This window comes from Athene noctua, chromosome 1 (assembly GCF_965140245.1).
Source record: "Athene noctua chromosome 1, bAthNoc1.hap1.1, whole genome shotgun sequence".
Lineage (NCBI taxonomy): Eukaryota > Metazoa > Chordata > Aves > Strigiformes > Strigidae > Athene > Athene noctua.
In genome coordinates this window covers 56,046,394-56,058,796 of record NC_134037.1, presented here as the reverse complement: position 1 = coordinate 56,058,796, position 12,403 = coordinate 56,046,394, and the positions used below count along the sequence as shown (strand labels likewise).

At 36.4% G+C, this 12,403-nt stretch overlaps 2 protein-coding genes across 4 annotated transcripts in view; one reads left to right on the top strand and one right to left on the bottom strand.

Moving 5' to 3' along the window:
* NT5DC1 (5'-nucleotidase domain containing 1) overlaps window positions 1-12,403 on the bottom strand; it is a 155,577-nt gene that overhangs the window by 123,729 nt on the left and 19,445 nt on the right. The gene's annotated exons all lie outside the window — the stretch shown is intronic.
* The window catches only part of COL10A1 (collagen type X alpha 1 chain), a 41,713-nt gene that overhangs the window by 25,985 nt on the left and 3,325 nt on the right, over window positions 1-12,403 (top strand). Inside the window, exon 2 of one of the 2 annotated variants that reach the window (XM_074923541.1) lies at window positions 8,326-8,479. In XM_074923541.1, coding sequence (XP_074779642.1) covers window positions 8,341-8,479 — 139 coding nt within the window. In that variant the 5' untranslated portion in view covers window positions 8,326-8,340. Of the gene's footprint in view, window positions 1-8,323; window positions 8,480-12,403 lie in introns of those variants that run through there. The other variant, XM_074923550.1, reaches the window with a different exon arrangement.

The window sequence follows — 12,403 nt, the reverse complement described above, 5'->3', positions numbered from 1 at the left end:
ATTTTTTGTATCAGGAGTCTGGGAAGTATTTACCTGTTCCACATACGAACCACTTTTATATAACTTTCAATCCTCAAATCTTTGAACATGAGAGCCTACTGGTTAAAGTACTTTTAAAAAATAATCCTATCACACTTCTCTTACGAAACGCAGGAGACATTGAAGCTTGTGGATTTGAGTCCAGGTAATACAGCAAGTGTCACCTATAAAACTTTGCAGTCCTGTCATTTTCTGTAATAATAAAAGTAGCCACTTCATTAGCACTTTATTACAAGTGGGTAATTATGACTCTCCTTTATGACAATGTAATGCTTGTAAAAATCCAATCTCAGCTAAGTGAAACTAAAACCAGCCCTATTAATAATCATGAGGAATGATTAGGCACCATGGAGTCAAGCTTATTTTGCATAAGGGAGAGAGTATAGAAAGTTTATATGCACCCACCAACAGAACTTTCCTAAGTCTCAATTTAAATAAATTAGAAGAATACAGCAATATTTAAAATGCCAGAGTTAAAAATCCAAACAAATCCCTTATTTTTAAAGTGAACTCAGACAACTTTTATTTGTTCTGGCTGTAGAAGTCTGGATTTCCCCTCACACCCCCTTTGGCACCTGTTTTTAAACATGAAAGTTTAAAAACAACTCTGTGCCAATTGTCCAAACCACAGCAGGTAGTAAAGTCAATGAATGAGGCTATTCAGCAGGCTGACTACCTGCTCCAGTAGGGACACTTGAAAAAGCAGCTCACTTACACCTATTTTTCACAAACTATTTGGAAGATTCCCCTAATTAGGGGATACCTGAGGAAGCTGCTTGAACTTTTTCACCTTTGGGAAAGTAGGAATAGTTTCCATCCTTCTTTTACCAAGGCTTCTACTTTATTCACTGTGGTCCAGAGGAGTCTGACAGAAACTGGAGTCCATCAGGCACAGATATAGAACAAGATACTAAATAATGTAATCAAAATCAGAGAAAAATAGAGCATGAATTAAGAAAATAAAGAAGTACTCCTCCCAAAGAAAATATGAGTATTTCATATTTTTATGTTTTTATGTGAATGCTCTCTTTACCGTGATATATCAGGTTTTTAAACAAGAACATCAGGAGCTTACTAAAAAATAAAGAACATTTGCCGTAATCTTTAAAGACTAATTATATATTTCAGGTGTTTAAAAATCATTTTAACATATCCTGTGAAATGATCTGGACCTATGGAAAACAAACCTCCCTCCTTCCATCACTCTCAGGAAAGTTCGATTACATTTTATTCCAAATCAAATTCTTACTAATTCAGCCTACAGAAAAGCTTCATGAAGCATTGTATTGACACAACTGAGAGTGCAGTCAACATAAGGCAGAAGGCTGAAAGTGAGCATCTCCAGACAGAAGGAACTGGAAACCTTTTTACCTGGCTATGTTTAAACAGCTCCACAAACAGTTTTGTGGAACCCCCTTCTCAAAACCCAAAGTCAGTTTTTCATATTTGCTTAGGCTATTCAGTGTCCCTTGCAAATTTTTTTCCTAAATTGCACACAAAGTTAACTGGATACTTCTGCTCGCTCCCTCCATCAGGAAGATACAAGTCCTGCCATCACCTTCATGTTTACATTTTTAAATTGATCTAGTGAAAATCCAAAGCCTTAAATATATAAACATTTACACAGAAAAGCATTTGTGGGAGAAAGGATGAGTATCAATAGATAAAAACAGCTTTGCATTTTCACTATCTTGAAAACTGATCAGTTTTCATTTAAAGCTACACATCTGAGTTTCAAATTAATGCATTTGTTTGAAAAATATTTGTTGGTTTTACTTTCAGAGGCAAGGGCAGGAGGAATAAAAATGAGGGAGGAGTAAGATAAGGCCAGGAACATACCTGTGGTACTGGAAAACATCTCTCCTACTAAACAAAAGTACTGGTGTTATCTTTTACTCTAATACCACAAATTATCTAAAATGGATGAAGATTATCTTATATTCATACAAATATAATGACATGGGGGCACGGACAATGTAGTATTGTTAGAAAGCATTCATCAAGAATACTATCTGACTCTGAGGAATGTATAGTCAGAAATTCATGTCAGTCTCAAAGCTTTCTCTATAGCCTATGTGGAACACATCTTTTACTGAGGTTTCAGCATGGTTATTCAGTGTCTCTGCAATTTAATTCAGTCAGAATACAATTATAAATATTTAACTGGGTGTCATCTGTTCAAATACACTGCTATACTAAATAGAGCTCTTGTAATCAACAGTTACCTGAGCTGAACAGAACAAACTGGTGACCAGTCAGTTTTTCAGTGCCAGAATAAATACAGACCGTCTTTCCATTGCTACTTGAAAGTAGGACATTTATTCAACCACAATTACAAGTATTAAAAGTATAAGGACTTTATAAAAAGACTAGTATGGGACTGTAGGAGTAACACAGTTTCTTTTGGTTTGTTTAAAGAGAGAATTCTTTACTGTTATCTCAAAACAGGAATATAGATAGGACTGCACAGCCCTGCATATTACCTCAACAAGCCTCTATTAATTACAAAAGACAACACGCATTCTGAAACTCAAAAGAAAACTTTTTTATTTTGCAATTAGCAAAGTAAATATTTTCTTCACCAACACATTTTCCAGTCAGATGCAGTCCAAGTGGCTAGTGTTGGAACAGAAAATACCCTCCATGAAATACAAAGTAACAATAATTACAAAAGAAGGAAACAACAACAAAAATAAACAAAAACCCCTCAGATTTCCCCCAGCCATTGAATTTGCAGTACGAAGCTAAAAAACCTCTGTATTAGCTTTCCCCATTAAGGTACAGTGGAACACTTTGTTCCTCTGCACTCCCATTGAAGTCTTACCTGGCTGCTATCACAGGAACATGCAGACACTCTTCATCATTGTGTGACAAAAAAGGAAAGAGGGCAGTTTTATAACATGCAGTATGAGATGATTTAGGAGCTTCCAGCATGTCATAAAGCGCACCACAAACTAGGAAATCCAATTACCCCTTTAATTTCATGGCAGGCTTTCAAACTCCTCTTAGAAATTCCTAAGCGCCTTTCTCTGAGAACTCAAAATTGAAGACCAGAGAGTTTCTTCACCAGACATGGTGCTACAAGCTATCGGACTCCTTCACAAAATGGTAGCTACCACGAGTTTTGGGTATAAGCACGTTAATAGAGGAAAGCTTCTCACAGAGTAGGGTAGAGTCTTCAAAGTTTACTTCAGGCAGCTAACAAAACTGGAACTGACAACATCAGAAAGCACTAGTCACAAATACTGAGCCAGAAGCAGCAAAATGTGTCCTCTTAACAGTGTTCGGGTTTTATGTCATCAATAAAAAGTTACTCCCAATTTTTCAGACTACTTTTTAAACTACAGGAAAGATCTCCTACCAACACATTATTGCCTCTTTCTTTACAGCAGAGATTACCTAGCCAAAGAAAAGGAGTAAACAAGCCCCTCCGGGTTCCTTGGGTACTATATTTTAACATTTAGTATAAACTACCAAAAAAATTCAGAATTAAGACTAAAAAACAATTACTAAAACTGAGACAAATTCTGAGTTAAAGCTGTGAATTATTACTTCCAGAGAACTGTTGAGTTCTTTGAGACTGAGCTCATAGTTTGTGCTTGGTGCAAAAATCAAGACTGCATATTCTAAGTCGAAACAGTAAGTTTAGGCATATTTACACTGAAAATCTTCAGCATCAGGAACATATTTAGCCATTTCAAAGTACATCAAGGACCTAGCCCAACTTTTCTCTGAGTTTTGCTTTTCTTTCCTTTTTTTTTGGGGGGGATGAAGGTGGGGATGGGGTGTGTGACACTGAGTGGTTGCTTGTTCTATTGCAATTTTAGCCTGAATAAGATGTTCCACGCTTCTTCCTTGTAAGCAGTTGCTTACTGTGGGACTCTTTCAAGTCACTTTGTAAGTAATTTGCAGAATTGTGATGAAAGTCAGTTCCCATTTCCCAAATGATGGTGTCACTTCTATGTTAATTATGCATGCGTTTTCACTGACTCTGTGGGAGTAAGACACAGAAGGAACAGGGGGTTTTGAAAAGCATGTGCAAGTGCATGCTTTCCAACAACATTCAACAACAGACTCAATGGTCAGAAAATACGGTGAAGCACTGAAGGCTGCTATGAAAGGCGTTGGAGACTCTCTGATTCCAGTACCTACTTCATATGGTCCACACAAACTCTATTTTGAGTCTTTTTATTGCAGTTAAGATTAGGACTTAAGCTATTACATCTCCATAACATCTACCATGGCTACCTTTACATGGGAAGAAGCAGCCAATACATAACTAAAGAGCAAGTTCTGGAGTGGTACAATGGATCAATTATCCCTGACCATTAGGCTAATGGGACAGGGAAGCAGGAGGGAGCAAAGACACATTCATTTGTAATCAAAGACCACTTTCTAAATACATAAGCATCTGAATGTCTATAATTTGAAAACAGGTATGCAAATAACCTTTCTTGTTTAAAATGTGCTGTTACCATAAATAGGTATGCACAAGTATGTCTACTGCCTGTATTTCAGCACATGCAAATATATACCAAAGCCCACCTTTCTTAAGCATGCTTAGAGCTAAATGCGTGTCAGTGCTCTGCCAATAAGAAATATCCACAGCAACAGGAAAAACATACAAAGGCAGTGAACTCCAATTCTACCTCAATTTCCCATACCCACAAAAAACAAAACCTCAAACCAAAGAAGTAACATAAGATAGCACAATAGGGTGGAGCTCAAGTTAAGCACAAGGACAACGGGTTTGCCTGTATATACCTTTTGACCCCACAGTCCTCCCTATTTTTACAGAGGCACACACAGAGATTATTCACCTTCCTGCCAGAAGGAGCCAAGGCAGGAAGTGAGGCTGCTGGGCAAATATCAGTGTACATTATTGGTGCTTTTGTAACATAAGTGTGCCTGCTTTGGGGGTATTTATGAATTAGGCTTCAAATTAGCATGAAACTGTGTGCATTAAACTGTTGCCTGCTGTTCTTAACTTTCTTAAACAAATATTGTCAAATTAGCAACAACCACAGTTCCCACTGAGGGCTGTATATTTAAATGTTTTAAAAATCAAAAGCTATTTTTAGATTTATGTGAACCAAAAAAAGGGGCTGGAGTTGCATTTCTTCAAGGAGGAAATAAACTCTATGCCCATATATTTGCTGCCTCTGTCAAAAGTGGATGACTGGATTCCCATTTGAATTTATAGATACTAATTTTTAAATGAAGCACCTTAAGAAGTTACAAAAACAACTTGAGGACAAAGCTTCCTTCTCCAAAAGATTAAAAGGAGCTGAATGCACATATGGAGAGTAGAAATGCCATCTCAGACAAGAAAACATTCTCTGAAAACCAGTGAGCAGATCAGGCATGCAAGCTTAATGGAGAAAGCAGGCTTCAGTCTGAAGACCCCTGCAGTGGAAATGGTTTATTTACAAAAATGGAACATGATGTTGTTTAGAAGATGGCTAGGAAGAAGAACAGAAGAACTATTCAACAATACATTAAATAAATTATTGCAGCAGTCTAACTCTCAACATTAATACAGCCCTCTAGTAAGCAAAGGTATTATCACAATTGTAAGCAGAATAGACTTGATGGTCCACTGGTCTCTTTCAGTACAGTAACTTGTGTTCTAGGATATTTGCCATAATACATAAAAGCCAAAAAAGTTGTCACTTGAACAGTGTGGAATTAAACAAAGACACAAAGCAGGTAAAATTCAGCCCACGTTAACCTGTCATTCTACAGGATAGCTGCGCAGTTCAGGGCCAGCAGCTCAGTCTTTTGGCCGGAAGGGTAACAGGTGTCCCTTCTGTACCTACCATGCATGAGAACTCACAGTAACGCACAGTGTTTATTAGTATTCCTATAACATAACATGGTAGTACTCTTGCCTGATTACAGTATTTCAACAATTGGTATTAGGATATGGGTGCATACATGTTCTTCTGCATAGAGACTGCTTGTACTTCACCAAAAGGCTCCCCAGACAGCTTCCACAAATGGCATAAACTAACTTGAAAAAGAAATACATGCTCACTTCATCGGGGGAGTAACTTGTAGTACATGCTCAGCTTCCTTTAGTAGCAACACATATCATTTATCTTTTGTTTTTCCTCTAATCTTTGGTGCAAGGGAAATGAATTTGAAACACATTCAAAGATCTAACTCCTACAAGACCAAACACCTTATAACAATGCCAAATTAGTCTTCAATTAGCAAAGGAATTTCAATACACAGATAATTTATATGTAGGTATTTTTGCTGAGAATGTTTGATAAAAGTGGAGTGCACCATATAATTACTTCTACAGTGTCATCCTAAATGAGAAGGGTTTGTTTCTTCTCTCTTATTTTGCCCTTTGATCTTCAATGTTTCAAGAGTCCCAAACAATTCAAGGACTGAAAGTTACTGCCTATTTAATACTGAATACTAATCAAAGTGATGCTGAAACACTGCGAGATTCCATTATTTATTAAAAAAAAGAAATTACAATGTGTGGATACAGTCTATTAAGCAAGACCGGTTTAACAACCTTTCTTCATTTGCTAAAACCAGTTTATAGTCTGAAAGAAAAAAAAAAAAAAAAAAAAAGAGATAAACTGTAATCAAGTTTGACCCATCAACAGTAAAACAGCAATAGTTTAAATTTACTAAACTGAAATAATTTAATAGGAAAAACATGCCTCTAGTAAAAGTACAGCAATAACTGCATTTAATTGAACAAGCATTAAAAAAAGTTAATTTCTGACTGCAAGAAAAGCTCAAAAAAGCTCTATCAGCCCCAAACTTCAACCTGTATAACACTTCCAAATTTAAGCAGTATGGATTTCAATATATTTGATACAACTAGACAAAGTTCTCATTGTATAAGGCAAGATTGCATTCCAAGAATCCATAATACAGAAACATTACTTCCAGAATACATCATATGCGTAGTACTGTACCTTCAGCATAAAACCAGAAGTGTAGAAATACAGCGTGAAGATAATCTCCTAAAATAATAACTGCTTAAAAGTAATCTTCAGGTTCTTGCACAACTCTCTTATTAACATTTTAATTGATTTTAAGTTCGCCACTCATGTCCCAATGAACAATTACTCACATAGGTAGTCTCTACAGACTGTAGTGGGGTTACTCCTGAAAGTAACAGCTCACCAAAGGTCAAAATGTATAGTTCTTTCCTTAAAGCATTTGCAGAGAAATCCAAATGAAGGACTTAATTACCAACCTTACTTACAAGTTCATGATTTTTTTCCAATGTTACCCTTCTCAGTTTTAAAGACAGAGGGGCCATAAAATTTTAGAAAATACAAGCTGTGAGCAATACAATTTCATCAACAATAAGAAATGCAAGGGAAGAAAAAAAAAAAAAAAATTAACAGGATCTAGGATGACTGCCCAAAATAACTACCCCCACCCCTAAAAAACACACATATACACACAGATAATTACTGCTTACTGATTTTTGGGGAGGAGCTTATGCTCAGCAGTCACCCAACTAGGGGGAAAATCGTATAAATACTCAAGGGTGACACTTGAAATCATCAGCTTCTGCTCACTCACCAGTGGCAGAAGAACTCCTCAATAGAGGAGGATTCACTGCTCTACCACTCTGCATTGGAGCTTCACAACATTTTGGTATGTTATGATTTCATTTCATTCTATTTAGTTTTCAACATAACTTCTACAGGATACATGCTTTTTGGCTGGGGAGGGAAGGGGGTTGATATTTTAAGGGCCTGTGACAGCATCCTTACTGCCACTGGGGCTATTTGAAAGGCTTCAGATAAAGCCTGGTTTCATGCAAGGCAATGTGAGATTTTTTTGCCACTGTGATGCTGAAGGAGCCAGGACTTCATGCTTCATTTGCTATAGCATCAGACAGAGGCAATAAGGTCGTGGTACAGTACCTATGTATTTCCACTGAAAACTTCATTTCAGGAATTTAGATATATGCAATTCCTGAATTTACTTTTGGAGCCCTAGTATAACTAGGAAAATAACCACTGTTTCTGAAGACCGTGATTTGCTGGCATCTATTTAAAAGGATTCTTTTTCTGAGTGAGACCATTACCTATAACCTATCTATACAAGAGTTCTATCATTCAAAGTGACAGCAACACTGATTGTCTTTTTCTTAAAACATTTTTCACAACTAGTGTAAACAGGAAGAAGTACAAAACAATGTTACTTTTAACACTAATACTTTAAGAAAACTCTAAAGTTAAGAAACAGAACTGAACAGCTTTTCATTATTAAAAACTTTTTCTTCCTTTTCTAACACAGAACAGATTTGGAAACATGCATTTACAAATATCCTTACTGCTGCTGTTTTGTCTGAACATTGTCCATGGCAGTGATGGATATTTTTCTGAGAGATATCAGAAACAATCCAGCATCAAGGGACCACATTTTCTACCATTCAATGTAAAGAGTCAAGGTAAGTTTGCTATTTTTTTATAATAAAGTAACATAGTTATGTCTAGTGGGTCAATATATGAATGAAGGCCCTTTGCTTATACTATTGGTATTCAATTTGCACTAACAGTTTAGGTTTATTAAAATAATGTCATCACTGCAGAAAGAACTGGTAGTGGCTCAGGTAGTTGCCTCTTATTGACAAAGATGCACGCTTGTCACAGAAATTTTTTTTTACACAATCACTAAAGGCATATAGAGCAGAAAAAAATCAGAGCTACAGCCTTGATCTTCAGCAGTGGGAAAAATACATGATTGTGTACATAATTATGTACAACATGCAAATTATCCTCAAATTTAACAATAGGCCTGTCATCTACAATATTCAGAAAGAACTTTTACATACTCTTGTCATCTCTACTCAAAAAAGACCTTAGGAGTGAATTTAAATATGTATCTGATACACATGGCCAACTGAAGACCTGCTTGAAGTCTAGAAAGGCAAAATAAATTGATATATAGTCATAAAAATGTGACATAAACCTCTACCTAGTTTTTCCATGAGTGATTTAAGTTTGTACTTTTTCAGACTAATCTCACAGTAATATAACAATTCTAGCTTTATTATAAAAGTCCTCTCTATTTCATAAATCAGTCTTAATGGCAAGATATAATTGCAGTGTTATACATTGTGACACCTTATTTCTGGATATCCTCTCTGTCCTTGTAAGTCAAATGAATGGCTATACTTAGAATTTGAAACCATTTGAGTTCTGGTTTATTTTTCCATGCTTAGGCCAAAGCCTTTTTTAAAAACTTGAAATCAAAACTTCTGACTTCCTAGGTACTGGTTTTATTTTCTTGATATATTTATTTCATGGATTGTCTCTATTCAAAAGAATCATCACTAAAATTAAGAGAACTGAATCTTCACTGTAAACATCCCACACTACCCCCTCCTCCCCCCACCCCTCCCCAGAACAACATTCTTTTCTTTCAGGGATCAACAGGCTATTCAGAATAGCTTTCACGTTTGCTGTACTCCACCTACTTTTAGTTGTAATAATCATACTTGGGCAGAAATGAGGAAACTGAATGAGGGCTCAATAGAGGATTTGCAGATAAGCTTCTCTTCACCAGAAAAAGGACATTTTACACTAAATCTGCATTAGACAATAAGGTAGCACAACAGAAGCAGATCTGGAGACCAGAATAGTTGCTGCTTAGGACATGACATCCACATTACCTTCATTTAGGAGGTTTTGTTTCAGAATAGCTATAGACTGATCCTATGGATTGGATGCTCATGAGCAGCATACATCAAGTTCAAAGATGCAGCCCTGGTCTCACCCCAACTAACTCCATCCCGCATGCTCCAAGAACGCTCTGCAGTAAGAGTCAAGTGAAAGCAGCATGGCTGGAAAAATCACCCCCCCAAAATGTTCTTCTGGGCTGTACCAAAACACTGTCAACTGTTTAATCCCTTGTCTGAAGCATGAGGACTTTCAGAAATCATACCAGCCCTCTCAGATTGAATTTAGGGTAGCTGTTTATGTGCCATGTATCTGAAGACTTACTAACTAGCATTCCCACTGAGTAAAAGTTGTATTACCTTCCTCTCCCCTCATTAAACTTCTCACAGTGTTCTTCCATGACTTTATTCAGAATCATTTACATATTTTTTTTATTTTTAAAGTGAAGTACAGTATTTACTTGGTTATCCTCTAACATACTTCACTCACTTCTCAAAGTGTTTGTTTTTTCACCTCTATAGAAAATATCAGGAAAGGGGAATACCAGCAGCAAATTAAGGAAGGAGCAGCATAGACAGAAATTGGGGTGAAAGGGGAAGATGAATTGTCCTGAACTAAGTTTTCACTTTATATACTGCACAGAACCTAATGTGCGTGAAACTTCATATTTAGAATGAGAATCATGATATCAACATGTGAGAGGTGTAAAACGATGTCCGTTTAGGAAGGCAGTGAAGACTATATACTAGACCTCAAAAGCAGGAACAGCCTACAGTTTTACAGAGCTGTGAGTCCAGTCTCCAGTCATTCAAAACTGATTGACAAATCTTCGTTTGGGGAACAATCATCAAAATAAAGGACTGGAAAACCACTGCTATTCCTCAGTCTTGAAATCAAGCATCCTATAGAGGGTTTTTAGAAGAGTTTAAAGAGGGCAGACTGTTAGATAACAATTTCTAGTCTGAGATAATCATAGGAGAATAAAATAGGAGACTACAGAACCAAATTGTAACTATTGTCGAGTGAGTTCTTCCTTATGGAAGCAGCTCAAGTAGCATATGGCAAGCTTTTCATCATTACTTACTTTTCCTATTTAATAACCAAACATTGGCTTATGAGATTTAGTTACCAATAAATTCTCTGGGGGTTTTGTGCAAATTTGTCAAAAAGCAGCCTGGAACTAAAATTTCAGTCTAGGCCCAAACTGGTTACTCAGGACAACATGTATACATCATATAATTTCTGTTGGTAATCAAAACCTATTATGGCCTCATTTAATTTGATAAAATTGTTTTAACAGTTTTACAAATCTTTTTCTTGACAACTCTCCAGTCAGAACATACTTTCTTTAGTGTTACCATTTTTTAAAACTACCAGGACATAATTTTAAAACCAGTAGCTCTTTGGCTTGAAATCTTTAAAAAGTCCTAGTTGCAAATAATCACTGAATTAAGTCTGACTGTTCAGCAATGCTTAAATAAGCCATTATTGCAGGTTATGTTAAAGTCTTCATACTTAATTCAATACATAAATAGGGTTTGTACTCAGATAATGTAAACCCAGTTTTCCATCAACATATGTTCCAAGACACATAAAAGAATACCCAACCACTACTTCAATTCTCCTGGTAAAAATCCTATTTCATTAATGTGTTCAACTGTCCTTTCCCCAGAGGAACTACCAGTCTCTAGACAGCACAATTAACAGACGTTTTAATCTAAAAGCAGCACAACTTTTAAACAACATAGGTCCTCACAGAAAATCTCTATAACATGAACACTGACAAAGCCCTTAGCATCTTACGCAAAAAAGGCAGCACCTACCACCTGGTGAACCTAGGACCGATAGAAAGATGCATCTAAAACATGGTAAAAAGCAGGAGAAGCACTTTGAAGCTAAGTCTGATGCAATTTGCCACCAAAAAGAAAAAAAAATAAAATATCAAGTGCAGTAACTGCATGTTACTTAAACACAGCTGAACAAAATGAATGTTGCCCTCCTCTGTAGAAATTAAACTCACTCTCACTGCTGAAGAACAAAATACAGTTGGTAGGCCTGGACATAGTTACTTGAGTTATTGTTATGAAAAAGTAGACCTGGCTGGGGTCACTTTTGTCTCCTGCCAAAGTACCCACATAAATACTTGGGTTTGTATTAGAGACAATAATTAGAGAAAAAGCATTTTCCCCTAATGCTTTACAACTGAAACAGCATTAGCTTAGGCACCTGTTTAGGTATTTGTATTAAGGCCTTGATCTGACCTGCCTGTGTTCTCTGATGTGATCAGATAGGTTTTGGAGTTCTATCCATAGATAGAACCTATGTAATAAATTCCAAGCCCTCCAGCTGAGTAAGCTGTTTTCTCTGATAGCAGCTCTCTCATCTATGGTGAAGAAAATGTGTCACATGAAAAGAACATTTACATGTCACTTCTACTGCAGGGTATGTTAATTCTGACAGGCTTAAGCCTTTTCCAGATTATTTTTTTCATAGGATGTAGTTCTTAAAATTTGCCATATCTTATGTAACCTATATAACAAGAAAACCAATCTATAATTGCACCCTACCGAATCTGGGAGTTCAGCAGTAAGAAATCCAACAATATAAGTAAGATAACCAAAACTTACTAGACTTATGACTGTTACTCACAGATTCCAATCTCCTTTGCAGCTGAGAAGGATGTGTGTTTACAT